The 18,853-nt window shown below is 40.5% G+C and overlaps 1 protein-coding gene across 3 annotated transcripts in view; it reads left to right on the top strand.

Moving 5' to 3' along the window:
• Positions 1 to 16,373: 16,373 nt before the first annotated feature.
• POPDC1 (popeye domain cAMP effector 1) overlaps positions 16,374 to 18,853 on the top strand; it is a 39,520-nt gene continuing 37,040 nt past the window's right edge. Inside the window, exons 1-2 of one of the 3 annotated variants that reach the window (XM_074397660.1) lie at positions 16,374 to 16,581; positions 18,613 to 18,650. In XM_074397660.1, coding sequence (XP_074253761.1) covers positions 16,382 to 16,581; positions 18,613 to 18,650 — 238 coding nt within the window. In that variant the 5' untranslated portion in view covers positions 16,374 to 16,381. Of the gene's footprint in view, positions 16,582 to 16,963; positions 17,278 to 18,612; positions 18,651 to 18,853 lie in introns of those variants that run through there. The other 2 variants (XM_003935922.4, XM_010346434.3) reach the window with 2 other exon arrangements.

Here is an 18,853-nt window from a genome sequence, read left to right on the forward strand (position 1 = left end):
GGCCAATATCCATGATGAACATAGATGCAAAAATCTTCACTAAAATACTGGCAAACAGATTGCAACAGCACATCAAAAAGCTTATCCATCATGATCAAATAGGCTTCATTACAGGGATGCAAGGCTGGTTCAACATACACAAGACTATAAATGTAATCCACCCACCACATAAACAGAACCAAAGACAAAAACCACATGATTCTCTCAACAGATGCAGAGAAGGCCTTTGACAAAATTCAGCCCTTTATGCTAAAAACTCTCAATAAACTAGGTAACAAAGGAACATATCTCAAAACAATAAAAGCTATTTATGACAAACCTACAGCCAATATCATACTGAATGGGCAAAACAAGGATGCTCTCTCTCACCACTCCTATTTAGTATAGTATTGGAAGTCCTAACCAAAGCAATTAGGCAAGAAAAAGAAATAAAGGGTATTCAATTAGGAAAAGAGGAAGTCAAATTGTCTCTATTTGCAGACAACATCATTGTATATTTACAAGACTACATCATCTCAGCACAAAATCTCCTGAAACTGATAAGCAACTTCAGCAAAGTCTCAGGATACAAAATCAATGTGCAAAAATCATAAGAATTTCTATATACCAATAACAGACTAACAGAGAGCCAAATCATAAGTGAACTCCCATTCACAATTGCTACAAAGAGAATAAAATACCTAGGCATACAACTAACAAAGGATGTAAAGGACCTCTTCAAGGAGAACTACAAACCACTGCTCAAGGAAATAAGAGAGGACACAAACAAATGGAGAAACATTCCATGCTCATGGTTAGTAAGAATCAATATTGTGAAAATGGCTATACTGCCCAAAGTAATTTATAGATTCAACACTATCCCATTCAAGCTACCAATGACCTTCCTCACAGAACTGGAAAAAACCACCTTAAACTTCATATGGAACCAAAAGAGAGCCCACATAGCCAAGACAATCCTAAGCAAAAAGAACAAAGCCATAGGCATCACGCTACCTGATTTCAAACTATACTACAAGGCTACAGTAATAAAAACAGCATGGTACTGGTACCAAAACAGAGATATAGACCAATGCAACAGAACAGAGGCCCTGGAGGCAATGCCAAACATCTACAACCATCTGATCTTTGATAAACCTCACAAAAACAAGCAACGGGGAAAGAATTCCCTGTTTAATAAATGGTGTTGGAAAAACTAGTTAGCAGTGTGCAGAAAGCAGAAACTGGACCCCTTCCTGACACCTTACCCTAAAATTAACTCCAGATGGATTAAAGACTTAAACATAAGACCTAACACTGTAAAAACCCCAGAAGAAAATCTAGGCAAAACCATTCAGAACATAGGCATAGCCAAGGACTTCATGACTAAAACACCAAAAGCACTGGCAACAAAAGCCAAAATAGACAAATGGGACCTAATTAAACTCCAGAGCTTCTGTACAGCAAAAGAAACAATCTTTAGAGTGAGCTGGTAACCAACAGAATGGGAAAAAATTTTTGCAATCTACCCATCCGACAAAGGGCTAATATCCAAAATCTACAAAGAACTAAAACAGATTTACAAGAAAAAAAACGTGCAAACCTATCCAAAAGTGCGCAAAGGATATGAAAAGACACTTTTCAAAAGAAGACATATACGAGGCCAACAAACATATGAAAAAGTGCTCATCATTACTGATTATTAGAGAAATGCAAATCAAAAGCAGACTGAGATACCACCTCATGCCAGTTAGAATGGCAGTCATTAAAAAAATCTGGAGACAGCAGATGCCAGAGAGGATGTGGAGAAATAGGAACACTTTTACATTGTTGGTGGGAGTGTAAACTAGTTCAACCATTGTGGAAGACAGTGTGGCACTTCCTCAAGGACCTAGAAATAGAAATGCCATTTGACCCAGCAATCCTATTACTGGGTATATATCCAAAGTATTATAAATCATTTTATTATAAAGACACATGCACACATTTGTTCATAGAGGCACTGTTTACAATAGCAAAGACCTGGAACCAACCCAAATGCCCACTGACAATAGACTGGACAAGGAAAATGTGGCACATATACACCATGGAATACTATGCAGCCATAAAAAATGATGAGTTCATGTCCTTTGTAGGGACACGGATGAATCTGGAAACCATCATTCTCAGCAAACGGACACAAGAACAGAAAATGAAACACCACGTTCTTACTCATAGGTGGGTATTGAACAATGAGAACACATGGACACAGGGAGGGGAGCATCACACACTGCGGTCTGTTGTAGGGAGCCAAGGGAGGGACAGCAGGGGATGGGGAGGTTGGGGAGGGATAACATGGGGAGAAATGCCAGATATTTGTGATGGGGGGATGGGGGCAGCAAACCACATTGCCATGTGTGTACCTATGCGACAATCTTGTATGATCTGCACATGTACCCAGAACCTAAAGTATAATTTAAAAAAGAAAGAAAGAAAGAAAGAAACTGGGAAGGATAGTGGGGAAGGGGGTATAAGGTGGAATCATTAATGGGTACAAAAATACAATTAGAATGAATAGGATCTAGTATTCAGTAGCACAATAAATAGGGTGACTATAATTAATAAATTATTACATATTTTTAATAACTAAAAGAGTGGAATTATAATGTTCCTAATACAAAAAAATGATAAATACTTGAGGTGATGGGTACTCCAATTACCCTGACTTGATCATTACACACTGAATGCCTATATCAAAACATCACATGTACCCCATAAATACATACAACTGTTATGTACCCATAACAATTTTTAAATGTTTTAAAAAGATGTTCCTTTCCATTTTAGGCAGTTATTACATTTTATTTTTAAATTTTATTTATTTATTTACTTTTGCAACGAGGTCTCACTCCATCACCCAGGCTGGAGTGCAGGGGCGTGACCACGGCTTATTGCAGCCCAGAACTTCCAACTCAAGTGACTCTCCCATCTCAGCCTCCCAAGTAGCTGGGACTACCATGGTATGTGCCACTACACCCAGCTAATATTTGTTTTAAGAGATGGGGTCTCACTACGTTGCGCAGGGTGATCTTGAACTCCTAATTCCTCCCTGGTTCTGACACAATGTTGTCTGGGTAGTTGATCTCTGGGTATCTGGGCTGATGGTCCCTACAGTGTGGTTGGCTCTGCTGTTGCCTCTGACTTGGAGGCCTCTGAATTCTTCCCCTACTGCTAGGGCCTGACCCAAGCATTTCCCATGCATCAGACCACTCAGTGTTTCTCAATGAATGAATGAATGAATGAATGAATGAATGAATCTCAGGGTTAAACCTTCCCTCTGCTCCACCATCTCTTTTCACTCCTTTCAAACCCATCTTTTCCAAGTTGTTCCTATTCCATCATTAATTAGCTAAACAGGACAGAAGAGGAGAGGAGGTTAGTGATGGGGAGTATGAGCGTGAGCATGTCACTGTCATGGTGAGAGGTCACCATAATTCTAATGAAGTAATATAACCTGGTAGAATATTAAGTGTCACTTTGTTATTTATTCCCTTTATTAGAGAAAGAATGTATCATAAACAAGTTAGAATAGAAAAAATAAAAGACAATAATTCCACTATCTTAACCCAATTTCTATTAACATATTGGTATACCTTTCTTCTGTTTTCCACATTCATAATAATTTAAGTTGTAAAACACAATTTTTAAAAAGGTTTACTGTTTCTTCTATTGGAGAATAATACTTGAAAGCAAATGCACTCAATTACTCATTCAACTAATATTTTCTGAGTTCCAAATATATGTAAATCACATGCTAGGCACCATGGAAATATGAAAGATAAACCAGATACATTTCTTACCCTCCAGAAACTTTCGACCTAGAGAAGAAAAAGACTTTTACATAAATATGTAAAAGTAGCAAGTGATAAAGGCCATAACAGAGATAGAGAAAAACGGCTCTATGAAATCACACATTTGTAGTATCACCTTAAAACAACTGGGAATCACATGCCAGCATTTAAAGTCATTAATAATGTAAGTACTAAATGCCAAGTCATTAATAGCAATATTTTCTGTTTTATTTTTCCCATTCAACATCAATTTTCTAAGTATTACAAGTTTTATTTCTTTATTAAACCAAGTCATTTGAAACCTTCAAAATGTGAAAAATTTCCTGATTCACACTATAATGCTCTACTGCTTTTAGATGCCATTTTCTAAGCTTATAATATATTCATACACTTCTACTCAGATGACTTAAAGTAGTATGGTTGATGTAAAAAATATTAAGAAATCCTGTGTTGTGGCATTTAGTAAAACTACAAGAATAGTTCTGTATATCTCATATAAACCCAAATCATCTTCTGTCAGAAACTACTCTGTCAGAATAAAGTATTTCTATTCTTCCTATACTTTAAAAAGAGATTCAGTAGCTCTAAAATCTCTTTTTCAAAGCATTACCTTTTGTTCTTTCATGGAAGTGTGTGAGGGTACCTATAGTTTTCAAACTAAATAGCATTTGTAATCACTTTGTGTGGTTCTAAATTATACCAAATATGTTTGATCTTGGGACTAAAGAAATGTTTCATCACATTTACCAATTTTTTATGCAAAATGATAAAACTGTTGGATGTGGCTTATAAATATTTTATTAGGTTTTATATATGCATTAAATTAGAGAGGTGTCTTATTTTCATGAATTTATTACAACAATTTAAGTAGTAGTAATAATAAAAATTTGCATTTAAATAATTCTTTTCTCCTGGGAACTGAGTGCTTTTGCACATCAATTAACACCGGATGGCAGCGTCATTATTCCCAACTTTATTATTCCATCTTTATAATGTGCTGCTTTGGGTTTTTGTTTCTAGCCTTCTGTCAAATTACTTAGCTGGCTATTGTCAGGCCTCATATTTGCCTCCAAAACCAGCCTTTTTGGAGGATTAATTGTATAACAGAATAATATACAACTCTATGTCACACAGTAGAAACTCTATGATAATTGAAAGTTCTGCTTTCACCAGATATAGATTAAAAGTCCTTACATGGCTTCACTCTCTTTTTTTTTTGAAAGGAAGTCTTGCTTTGTCACCTGGGCTGGAGTGCAGTAGTATGATCTCAGATCACTGCAACCTCCACCTCCTGGGTTGAAGCAATTCTTCTGCCTCAGCCTCCTGAGTAACTGGGGTTACAGGCAGCTGCCACTGCAACCAGCTAATTTTTGTATTCTTAGTAGAGACTAGGTTTCATCATTTTGGCCAGGCTGCTATTGAACTTCTGACCTCAGATAACCCGCCCACCTTGGCCTCCCAAAAGTGTTGGGATTGCAGGCGTGAACTACTATGCCCAGCCTATAGCTTCACTTTCAATCAAAATCTTATCTATACCACTAAATTACATACTATTAAAAATTACCGGCCGGGCGCGGTGGCTCAAGCCTGTAATCCCAGCACTTTGGGAGGCCGAGGCGGGTGGATCACGAGGTCGAGAGATCGAGACCATCCTGGTCCACATGGTGGAACCCCGTCTCTACTAAAAATACAAAAAATGAGCTGGGCATGGTGGCACGTGCCTGTAATCCCAGCTACTCAGGAGGCTGAGGCAGGAGAATTGCCTGAACCCAGGAGGCGGAGGTTGCGGTGAGCCGAGATCGCGCCATTGCACTCCAGCCTGGGCAACAAGAGCGAAACTTCGTCTCAAAAAAAAAAAAAAAAAAAAAATTACCAAAAGTTATTTTTCTACTATTAACAGGTTTTCCTTTCTAACCACTAGATACCTCATATAAAGAAGTTGCTTACACACTAAATAAAATAGTATCTTCACAAGTGTTGTCCTCAGAGACTAAATGGTTGTTGGCATTTCTCTTCTCTGAAAGTGGACATGTTTAACTTGAGATTTATAGATGGGCTTCAGTCTGCAAATTCCTAGAAGTTCCCAACAGGGAAAGAACAAAAGACAAGAGAGTTTGTCACTACAGCTGGTGCCAGACATTTGAATCTGCTGTTCCTGGGGTATCTGCCTCGGAACCTGATCCAGTTTTGTTTTGAGGATTCAACCTGGCCCAGAGAGTGAATCTCTCTGGTTACAGACTGAAGCTTCTTTGGGAACTGAGTGGAATTCGGAGTCACTTCTCTGATCTTCTTTTCATATTTTTTTTTAAATTTAAAACACAATTCTTTTACGCCTGGTTATTTACAATAATTTCCTTCTCTTTGAAACAATTTCCAAAAGTATTAGGAAATCCTATGAAATGTTTCATCTGTTGGCTTTGTTTCTTATTATTAATATTTAAAACAAATATTCACAAATGTAATTCTTCTGTTTTAGAAGAAAAGCTATGTGAGAAAGAATAGACAGAGGGAAGAACAGGCCTCTGGTTTTTGACAATATAGTTACTGTATGCACATTTCTGCCAAACCCAAGATGGTGAATTACTGTAACTTAGCTCTGCCAACTGCCCAGTTTCTAGAATCTAGACTGTTGCATATTTCATGAGTTTGCCTTTGAAGTCAACATCTTATCTCTGGCTCTTCCAGGGAAATCCCAAACTACTCGAAATTTTAGCATGCATCAAAGGCATACAATTTATAAGCAAGTTTCATTTAAAATACCTTGTGTATTCTGTATTCCATCTATTTAAAACAGGCAAATACATAGAAAATGAAACTACATTTTAGCTATTTCATGTGTTTATAGGATAGTTCAACTATTTCCTCAGACTAGGGAATTTTGATGATTCAAATTCATTTCTATTAAACAATGAAACTAGAATTCAAATAATTTTTATTAATTGTGTACCATGTACAGGGCACTGTGAGGGAGATTAAAGAGATTGGCAATTATGCTGCCGAGAACTGGATGCCAGGCATTTTAAAAAACATAGTCTCTAAAAGTCAAAATCATCCTGGTAATTTTTGTGTTATTTTCCCAGTTTTACAGACAAGTAAATTGAGGCTCAGAAAAGTTTGATAATTATTTGAATTCACACACAGCTTATTAAATGTAAAACCATTTTTCAAATCCAGCTGCTGATTCCAAAGCTACCACTCTCTGAACTGCCTTCATAATTCACTATCTTCTTAAAGTTTGGGGTCGCTTTTTAAAATTTTAGTTGTGTGTGTGTGGTTTTTTAAATTTTGTTTTGCTTGCTTGTTCTTTGAGACAGGGTCTTGCTCTGTCGCCCTTGCTGGAGTGCAGTGATGTGATCATGACTCACAACAGCCTCAACCTCCCAGGCTCAAGGGATCCTCCCACCTCAGCTTCCAGAGCAGCTGAGACTACAGGCACAAGTCACCATTCTGGCCTATTTGTAGAGATAGGGTTTTGCTCTGTTACTCAAGCTGGTCTCAAACTCTTGGGCTCAAGCAATCGGCCTGCCTCAGCCTCCTAAAGTGCTGGGATTACAGGCATGAGCTGCCATGCCCAGAGTGTGTCATTCCTCTTAGGAACTGTGAAGTCTTTCAGTGAGAATTTATTGTCCAATGATTAAATTGTAACCTGACTTCTTTAGGGAGCTCCTCCCTGAAAGTAACATTAACAATATTTGGACACTGCTTTAACCATTTTTTAGATGGTGGGACTTGTGAAACAATAATACAAAAGTTTAAGCCCCTTTGCTTTGAGATGTTGTTTCCAGTTTTCTATCTAACCAAAATATAGAACCCCTGTTGAATGCATAACCTGTTTGCTTATTTTGAACAAATTAATTGAATCAATTTAAAAAGCAAAAAACACACCTATTAGAATGGCTAGAACTCCCCACCCCACCCCACAAAAAAATGAAAGTATTAAATGTTAGTATAGATGTGAAGCAACAGGAACTGTCATTCATTGCTAGTGAGATTGCAAAATGTGCAGACACTTTGGAAGACAATTTGGAAGTTTTCTTACAAACTCAAACCTAGTCTTACCACATGATCCTCAGTATTTACTCAAATGAGTCAAAAATATGTGTACGCAAAAAACTCCAATGTTTATATATGTTTAGACATAATTTGCCAAAACTGGAAGAAATCAAGATGTCCTTAAAATGGCAAATGGATAAATATACTGTGGTACATCCAGTGATAATGGGCTATTAAGACTCAAAAAGATGGGCCGGGCGCGGTGGCTCAAGCCTGTAATCCCAGCACTTTGGGAGGCTGAGGCAGGTGGATCACGAGGTCGAGAGATCGAGACCATCCTGGTCAATATGGTGAAACCCCGTCTCTACTAAAAATAAAAAAAATTAGATGGGCATGGTGGCACATGCCTGTAATCCCAGTTACTCAGGAGGCTGAGGCAGGAGAATTGCCTGAACCCAGGAGGCGGAGGTTGCAGTGAGCCGAGATGGCGCCATTGCACTCCAGCTTGGGTAATAAGAGCAAAACCCCGTCTCAAAAAAAAAAAAAGACTCAAAAAGACATGAAGTTTACAACTGATACCACAGAAATAGAAAGATCATAAGACTCTACTATGAACAATTGTACACCCACAAATTGGGTAACTTAGAAAAAATAAATAAGCAACTAGAAACAGACAACCTACCAAAACAAAATCATGAAGAAACAAAATCTGAAGAGACCAACAATGGTGAGAAGAATGGATAGTAATAAAAAGACTCAATGAGAGTAGTACTGGACCAGATGGCCTCACTGGTGGGTTCTACCAAATATTTAAAGAAGAACTTCAATATTTCACTTCTAATTTAATGTCAGTCTTTTTCAAACTTTTCCAGAAAGTTTAAGAGGAAAGAACACTTCCAAACACATTTTATGAGCCCAGTATTATCCTCATACCAAAGCCAGATAAGGATACCACAAGAAAAGAAAATTACAGGCCAATATCCCCAATGAATATAGATGCAAAAATCCTCAACAAAATACTAGCAAACTGAATTCAACAGCACATTAAAGATATCATACACCATTATCAAGGGGGATTTAGCCCTTGAATGCAAGGATAGTTCAACATATACAACTAAATAAATATGATACACCACATTGACAGAATGAAAGACAAACACCATATGGGCACTTCAGTAACTGCAGAAAAACATTTAACAAAATTCAACATCCTTTCATGGTAAAAACTCTCAATAAATTAGATACAGAAGGAATGTTCCTCAACACAATAAAGGCCATGTATCACAAGCCCACAGCTAACATCATACTCAATGATGAAGGCTGAAAGCTGGCTGAACATGGTGGCTCACACCTGTAATTCCAACACTTCGAGAGGCCGATGTGGGAAGATCACTTGAGGCCAGGAGTTTGAGACCAGCCTGCCAACATTAGCTAGGTGCAGTGGCACACAGCTGTAGTCCCAGTTACTCAGGAGGCTGAGAGAAGAGGATCACTTGAGCCCAGAGTTCAAGGCTATGGTAAGTTATGATCATGCACTGTACACTAGACTGGGCAAGAGAGGAAGACTTTGTCTAAAAAAAAAAAAAAAAAAAAAAAGAGGAAAAGCTGAAGTCAGGAACAAGACAAGAGTGCCCACTTCTATTTAAGACAGTACTGAAAGTCCTAGCTGGGGCAGAAAAAGAAATAAAAAGCATTCAAATCAGATAGGAAGAAGTAAAATTGTATGTTTGCAGATGACATGATCTTATATATAAAAACCCTGTACATGCCACCAAAAAATATAGAATAAGCACATTCAGTAAAATTAAAGACTATAATATCAACATGCAAAAAATCAGCTGCATTTTCATATATGAATAACAAGCTATCTGAAATAAAGTCAACCCCATGGACAGCAGCATCAAAGCAATAAAACACTTAGCAATTAACTTAGCCAAGAACATGAAAGAGCTACACACTAAAACTATAAAACATTGATGAAAGAAATTGAAGAAGAAAAAAATAAAAATACATCCTATGTTCATGGTTTGGAAGAATTAATATTGCTAAAATGTCTGTACTACCCATAGTAATCCATAAACTCAATATATTTTCTATCAAATTCCAAAGGCGTTTTTCACAGAAATAGAAAAAAATCCTAAAATTCTCATGGAAATACAAAAGACCCCAAATAGGCCAGGCACCATGGCTCATGCCTATAATCTCGGCACTTGGGGAGGCTGAGGTGGATGGATCACCTGAGGTCAGGAGTTCGAAACTAGCCAGGTCAACATGGTGAAACCCCATCTCTACTAAAAATACAAAACTTAACTAGGCATGGTGGTGGGCATTTGCAATCCCAGCTACTTGGGAGGCTAGGGCAGGATAATTGTTTGAACCTAGGAGGCAGAGGATACAGTAAGCCAAGATAGCACCATTGCACTCCAGCCTGGCAGACAGAGTGAGACTCCATCTCAAAAAAAAAAAAAAAAAAAAAAGGTCAGGTGAGGTAGCTCATGCCTGTAATCCCAGCACTTTGGGAGGCCAAGGCTGGCGAATCACCTGAGGTCAGGAGTTTGAGACCAGCCTGACTGACATGGAGAAACCCCATCTCTACTAAAAATACAAAATTAGCTGGGCATGGCAGTGCATGCCTGTAGTTCAAGCTACTTGGGAGGCTGAGTCAGGAGAATCACTTGAACCCAGAAGGCAGAGGTTATGGTAAGCCGAGATCATGCCATTGCACTCCAGCCTGGGCCACAAGAGTGAAACTCCATCTCAAAAAAAAAAAACCAAAAAGCAAAAGACCCAAAGCGCCTAAGCAATCCTTCTTTTTTTTTGGAAATGGGAGTCTCTCTCTCACACCAGGCTAGAGTGCAGGGGCACAATCTTAGCTCCCAGGTCCAAGCAATTCTCCTGCCTCAGCCTCCCAAGTAGCTGGGACTACAGATATGCACCACCATGTCCAGCTAATTTTTGTATTTTTAGTGGAGACAAGGTTTCACCATGTTGGCCAGGAATGTCTCAATCTCTTGACCTTGTGATCTGCCAGCCTTGGCCTTCCAAAGTGCTGGGGTTACAGGTATAAGCCACTGCACTCGGCCTAAAGCAATTTTGAGAAAAAAGAACAAAGCTGGGAGCATCACATTTTCTGATTTCAAGCTACATTACAAAGCTGCAGTAATCAGAATGGTATGGTACCAGCATAAAATCATACATATAGATCAATGTAACAGAATAGCCCAGAAATGAGTCCATGTGTATATGATCAAGTAATTTTTGATGAGAGTACCAAAAATATTCAATGGGGGAAAGACAGTATCTTTAATAAATTGTTTTGGGAAGACTGATTATTGGACCCTTATCTTACACCGCTCACAAAAATTAACTCCAAATGGATTAAAGACTTAAATGTAATACCTGATACTATAAAACTACTAGAAAAAAATATAAAAAAAGTATTCTTGACATTGTTCTTCCTGAAGTCAGGAACAAGACAACAGTGATACTTCTATTTAAGACAGTACTGAAAGTCCTAGCTGGGGCAGAAAAAGAAATATTTTTGGAAATGGCATCAAAAGCAAAAACAAACAAGTGGGATTCCATCAAACGTAAAAGCTTCTGCAAAGCAAAGGAAACAATCAACAAAATGAAAAGGCAATTTATGGAATGGGAGAAAATATTTGCAAACCATGTCTCTGATAAGGGGTTAATATCCAAAATATGTAAGAAATTCATATAACTCAACAGCAATAAATAAATAAATAATAGGTAAAGGATCTCAATAAAGAAATAAATAAATAACAGCAATAAATAAATAAATAATAGGTAAAGGACCTCAATAGATATTCTTCCAAAGAAGACGTACAAATGGCTAACAGGTACATGAAAAGGTGTTCACTGCTATCAGCAAAATGCAAATCAAAACCACAATGAGATAATCACCTCACACCTGTTAGAATGGCTATTACCAAAAAGACAAGTGATAACAAGTATTGGCCAGAATATGAAGAAAAGGAAAGCCCTGTGCACCGTTAGTGAGAATGTAAATTGGTATAGCCATATGGAAAACAGTAGGGAGGTTCCTCCAAAAATTAAAAATATAATTACTATATGATCCAGCAATCCCACTTCTAGGCATCTATTGAAGGAAATAAAATCAGAATCTCAAAGAGATGTCTGCTATCCCATGTTCATTGCAGCAGTATTAACAACAGCTAAGACATAGAAACAATGTAAGTGTCCACTGACAAAGGAAGGATAAAGAAAACGTGGCATATGTACACAATGAAATATTATCCATCCATAAAAGAAGGAAATTCTGCCATTTGTAACAACATGGATAAAAATGGAAGGCTTACACTAAGTGAAATAAGTTAGAAAGAGACAGACAAATGTTGTCTCATCTCACTTACGCATGGAATCTAAAGAAGTTGAACGCATATAAACAGAGAATACAGTTACCGGAGGCTGAAGGGTGAGGAAATTGGGGAGAAGGTGGTCAAAGGGTATAAACTTTCAGTTATAAGATGACTAAGCTCTGGGGATCTAATGTACAGAGTGGTGACTCTAGTCAACAATACTGTATTTTATAACTGAATTTGCTAAGACAGTAGATCTTACATGTTCTCATTACACACAAAAATGGTAAATATCTGAGGTGACAGATGTGTCAACTCATTTGATTGTGATAATCATTCCACAATATATAGCTATATCACATTTGAAAAAGAAAAGGCATGCATACTGCTTAGTGAAAGAAGCCAATTTGAAAAGTCGATATATCATAAATGCCAACAACAGGATACTTTGTAAAGGCAAAACTATGAAGACAGCAAAAAGTAGTGGTTGCCAGGGGTGTGGGAGGAGGATAGACAGGGGGATGAAGCACAGGAGATTGAAACTGTTCTGTATAATACTGTAATGGTGGATATATGACATTATACCTTTGGCAAAACCTGCAGAATCTACAACATGAAGTGAACCCTAAACTATAGACCTTTGTTAATAATGATGTATTAATTTGAGTTCTCCATTTGTGACACACATACCACACTAATGCAAGGTGTTAATAATGGGGGAAACTATCTGCTCAGTCATCTGTAAACTTAAACTGCTCTTTTAAAAAGCCCATTAATTTTTTAAAGATCAAAAGAAATGTAAAAACAGTCAGTGAGGTTGGCTGTCAAACTGGTCAGTGAAAAAGTGAATGCAACATTTAATGAGAGGAATGTGGGTTCTCAGAAACAATCTAATCCCGTCGTAACTAGAACTGTCTGCTATGAGACCATATCAGAAGCAGTATAGTCTCCATGCACTTAGTAATAACAGTTGAAATAAAGTCTACACTGATGTATACCGTGGGCAGATTTATAGATAAGGAAGATAATGCTACTTACTGTTACGTGAGTACTTGTTTTTTGTTTTTTTGTTTGAGACAGTCTGTTTGAGACAGTCTTACTCTGTTGCCCAGGCTGGAGTGCAGTGGTATCATCTCAGCTCATCACAACCTCTGCCTCCTGGGTTCAAGTGACTCCTGTGTCTCAGCCTCTAGAGTAGCTGGGATTACTGGCATGCGCCACCACACCAGGCTAATTTTTGTATTTTTAGTAGAAATGGGGTTTCACCATGTTGGCCAGGCTGGTCTCAAACTCCTGACCTTAGGTGATCCATCCCCTTAGGCATCCCAATATATGAATACTTTAAAACCAACGATCTTGTTTTATTTTCACAAAACTTATTCTTTCTGAACTTTAAGTCTCATTAAGATTTTACCCAACTGGTAAAAGTAGACTAGAATACCTATTAAAAAAATGAACATAAAAATAATGATGTCACTCCAACACTAGCCAGAGTTTTTACAGAGGAGACAGACTGCCCTGCATTTTGCTATTTATGCTTCTTACCCTTTTCATTCTACACATCTGTGTAGGTCAGCTCCTTGCTTCATATTAACTTTCAAATAGTGCTCAGAAGCTTTTGCTCTGACCTTTCCGAGGCCAGCAGGAGGAGACCAGGGAGCTTAAGGAATTCCCAAATCCTAGGTTCTGTGTCTAGAATTCTTGCTTTGAATTTTATAAAGCTACTATTCGTACATCTGTGATAAGAAATTAAAATACAGCAAGATACTCATTATAAATAATGGTTTTAATCCTAGATAGGTTACAGTGAGGGGATCAGGTTTTTTCAATCTTCACTTTCTATAGAACACAGACTCAAAGAAAACATAGACGCTGTCAAAGGCTAGAACTTAAGTTTTATGATATCTAATTCAGTGTTCTTTTCATAAAAACGTGCAATCTTTATATGATCTAAATGCCTTACAGGTATCCTATCCTGAAGGTAAGGAGTGGGTGTGTCCTGTTATGGGTGACAATATATCCAAATCACTTACAACAGTACTCTAAGTGAGGGGTCAGTAAACATCTGTAGAGCCAGAGAGTAAACAACATCTTAGGCTTTGTGGACCATAAGGTTTCTATTGTAACTAATCAAAGCTGCCTTGGCAGCATGAAAAGTCATAAAAATGGGCGTGACTGGGTTCCAATAAAATTTTACTGACACTGAATCTGAATTTTATATAATGTTCACATATCATGAAAAGTCTTGTTTTTTTTTTAACCATAAAAAAATGCAAAAATGGGTGTACAAAAACAGGCCGTGGGCTGGGCCTTTGGGGCATAGTTTTGCTTTATGTAACTAGTAGATATTATTATGATGTCTATAATATCTTTCTAGAAATTATTTTTAATGGCTGCTTCGAACAAGATTGTTTGGATGTTCTATAATTTACTTTGTCCCCCATGGTTAGAATTTAGGCTATTCTCCATATTCAATATTATGAGTCACCCTCCAGTGAACATCCGTGTACTTAAGTCTTTATGTGCACTTAGTATTACAGTCACACCTTAAAATGCATTTAGCGGTAGCTATCAAAACGGCTGGCAGGGGCGTGGTGGCGCGTGCCTGTAATCTGAGCTACTCAGGAGGCTGAGGCAGGAGAATTGCTTGAACACAGGAGGAGGAGGTTGCAGTGAGCTGAGATCGCGCCATTGCACTCCAGCCTGTGCAACAACAGCGAAACTCCCTGTCAAAAAAACAAAACAAAACAACAACAAAAAAGGCTGACAGAGCATCTAGAAAGAAACAGACTCTAAAGAAGTAACCCTGAAAAGTAATCATTTATGGTTACAGGAAAGTTCGGAGATATTAGAGAAGGAGCTTTATAAATACTATACGTGTATATATATATATATATATAGAGAGAGAGAGAGAGAGAGAGCGAGAAAGAGAGAGAGAGAGGGGGGGGGCACACATACACACAAATATAAAACTTAGTCCCAAACACCATTTTAATACCTTTATATATAATTAACACCATTTAGTCCTCAAAACAATACTATGAGGTGCAGGTACCACCATCATCATCATCCCCATGTTCCAAAGAGGAAACTGAGGCACAGAAAGCCTAAGTAACTTCTCCAAGGTCGCACAGTAAACTGGTAGGAGAGGGAGGATTCAAACCCAGCTTGTGTGACATCAAGACATCTTTCACAGCAGGCGGCACCCCTCCTTCACCAGAGACTTGCCCAGTGTGCACCTCCAGGTACTCTTTATAACGTACCTTCACACAATTGTTGGTGGTCTTTTTCATACTGAGATCACATTTCGCATCCATGAATGACCTCATACTCTAATAATTGGTCCAATTTTATCCCATAATGAGACATTTTTTGTTGGAAACTGGATACCCATCTAATCTTTCTGTTTTGTCCTACAAGACACCCCCCCCCCCCGCAACCAACGCCAATTCTTCATTAACTTTCCCTGTTTTCTTACTCAAAATAGTTGTCCAGTAATCAGTAAAGGTTGATTGGAACATACTCTCAAATCTTATATTCAAACGTATGGTTCCCACATCTACATTCAGGTGATGCTTTGCCCACAGTGGAGGGCCCTGCACCGCCTGGGATTGCTAGTTTCGGGTTTAAGTACCCTTCTCTGGAAACGAAAACAGTGACACGTGTCAGAAGTCCCTCCCCCGCGGCCTCTCCTCTCTCCTCCTCCGCAGCAGCAGGAGGCCTGGCCCCAGGCGTCCCGCGCCCGGGCGGACCCAACGTTCCACCTCGCCAGCCAGACTCGGACGTGAACTCGCGCGCTCTCCGGACCATTCCCCGCCTGCGCCGAGTTCTGGGCGAACCTCCCAAAAAGGAGATAGGCGAGTGGGTCGTCCAACTCTGAGGAGAAACGAGGATTCCCGTTCTCATTTCCTCTGATTCCTCTCCCTCCCGGGACCCCACTTCTCGAATACTCCCCGTGGGGAGGAACGACGAATGCCGCCGGTCCCACGAAGCCGCCCGCTTCCCACTCATGCCCAAACAAGGAGACTCTTGTAGAGAAGAAACAAGAAAATAAATGAGCGGGCGTTTCAAACCGAGTCCTCGGGCGTGCAGACCGGCCGTGGAGCCGCGGGAGCGGGGCGGGCAGTCCGGGAGCAGCGCGGGGCTCCGCCCGCCGGGGGGCGCGGGGCGGCGGGCGCGTGCGCGTGCGCGGTGCCGCCCCAGCCCGGGCCGCCGCCGCCCGCCGCCGCCGCCGTCGTCGCGATGCCTATTTTAGTCAAAGCGGCTGCGGGCGTGGGGACCCGGCCGGGGCTGCGGAGCTTCCAGACCCGCGGACCCGCCGAGGAGCGCGCGTCCGACGCCCGTCGAGCCGCTGAGCCCGTGTCCCCCGCGTCCCGCGCCCCGAAGCTGCCGCTCCGAACTTTGGTCGGTGCAGCCCAGGTTCCTCGCCGAGGACCAGCCAGGTAAGGAGGGGACGCGCCGCTGCCGCCTGCTGTCCCCCCGCGCCGGGCCGTGTGCGGCCTCGCGCTCCCGTGGCTAAATCGGGAAGCGAAAGTTGGATCTCGGCCCCTCGGGGAGCAACTTTGCCGGCCCCGGCGGCGACTGCCTGTTCTCCGCGCCCGGGGCCGCCGCCCTCTGCCCCTCCTCGCTGGCCGCGCCCTCGCGGGACTCTCGACCTTTGGAGGCCGCCCTTCTCCGCGGGTCTGGGCGCCGCGGCCATCGAGACCCTCAAGGATCGGCGGCTGCCGCTAGGTCAGGCAGCCCCAGCGTCCCCGGGCCCTCGGCCCCACCGAGTGCCGGCTCCCGCGCTCTGCGGCGGGCAAGCCCCTTGGTGAGCTCGGCCTCTGCTCCCTCCGCCCGGCCCCGGGGTTCCTCCTCGCCCCCTGTAGGGCCGCTGCGTCCCGCGCGGAGGCTGCGTGCAGCCGGGAGCACAGTGTCGCCCACCCCGTCCCCTGTCCGACTGTGGGGTGGGTCACGGGGCTCACTCCTCACCTCCGCGGCCCGAGAGCTCCTGGCGTAGGAGGACTGTTGCCGCGGACCCTCCTCCTAAGGAGCGAGGTCAGAGGGCCTCCGGAGAGCGCAGATGGCTGGGGACCCGAGGTGCGCGCCGCCCACTCGCAGCCTCCTTCCCCGAGCCTTTGGGAACGGTTGTTGGCCAGGTAAGTCCCAGAAACTGCCTGCTTTGAAGCGTGAATAAGTGCGAAGAGACTCTAAGCAATGTAATGCCATTTGCCATTCGGAAGATGTGCGAAAATTCAGTTAGAATTAGAGAATGAATTAAGCCGATTAGCAAGACTTTTGCTCGTTGCAGTTACCTTTTTCCTTTTTTTAGTTTGGTAAAGGTTTAATATAAGTTTCAACGTTTAGCTGTTTAGCCCTGCAATCACCTTTTTGAAAACCAATAAACAGAACTTTTTAGTATAGGTAATTTAAGGACTTCAGCTTTGATGAACTGATGAGGGATACATAATTTCTCTTGATTTAGTCAAAATTAATCTGAAAGTTGACCAATTTACCAGTCTAACCTTTCTCTTTCCACCTATTCTCTGTAAGCTGCTAAACGATTAAGTGGAAATCAAAATAAACTGATCTGATCAATATTTTCGACAATAGGTAACTGGCATTTCACAATAGACGATTGTATAGATATATAGATACATCTGTATGCCTTTACGTATATCTATACAGATATATATCTCTAATAAGGTGTGGTGTGCTTCAAAACATGCTTAGGATGATCCTACCTTCTAAAAATTGCTAATAATATTTCTGGTTCTTGGATCAGTAATTGTAGTTTTCCTGTCATTTTTCTTGCACCAGAAATTGGTAGTGTTCATGTCATTTTAAGAACTTCTGAAAACCTGATATTGAATTATAGTGGATTAGTAGGCAATACAGGTGAAATTGGGTGGATTCGAGGGGGAATATGGATTGATTGATCATGTAAATATGTATTAGATGGTCTAATCCAGCTGCCCCATTCCAAGGAAGAAACAGACCCGAGGAGCAGAAGCGACTTTCCCTGGCTGATGTGACTCCCTGGTGGCTTGTGATATAGAACCTGACTCAACCTCAGGAAGGCTAGGCACTCTCCTATCTTTATTACTGAGATCTAGGGGGACTGCACAGTCTAAAAGTGTTTGTCATGTTGAGATTCCTTCAGAGTGGCTTTCCTGTCTGCTTCAGTGCCCTTCTCTACAGAGGCTAAGCCTTGGAAGTACATGAATAAACACTGTTCGTGCCTCATAGAGGACAAAGGGTAGTTAGGACAAACAGGACAATGGGAGTGTAGGTACATTCTACAGTGCTGTCAAAATGGTAGTTATTATTAACCTATGCAATGCTAGGGTAGATGATGTTAGGTTATGAGTGATAGAGGACGCTTCATATCGTTCTGCTGCAGAAGTTATGAGATTCATTCTCATTTGGTCCTGAAAAGCAAATTTTGTGTAAATGGAGTTATTAAAATAATAATCTTCTCTCCGTCCTGACAGGCTTATATATTTAATGATTTCAGACATTTGGAAAACAGGTGAATTTTTGTTTCTTTCATTTTTGTAGCAAATCGACATCTAAGTCAACTATTACTTTTATATTTATGAGCTATTTCAGAACTGCGTAAAAAGATCTTCAGTTGAGTTGATCATTTCATTCAGAATTTGTAAATTGGTGTGTTTGGTTTTTTTTTTTTTTTAAATCATCTTTAAGGTATGGAATTCTTTCAGATTTGTCTGT

Source organism: Saimiri boliviensis, chromosome 4 (genome assembly GCF_048565385.1).
Source record: "Saimiri boliviensis isolate mSaiBol1 chromosome 4, mSaiBol1.pri, whole genome shotgun sequence".
Lineage (NCBI taxonomy): Eukaryota > Metazoa > Chordata > Mammalia > Primates > Cebidae > Saimiri > Saimiri boliviensis.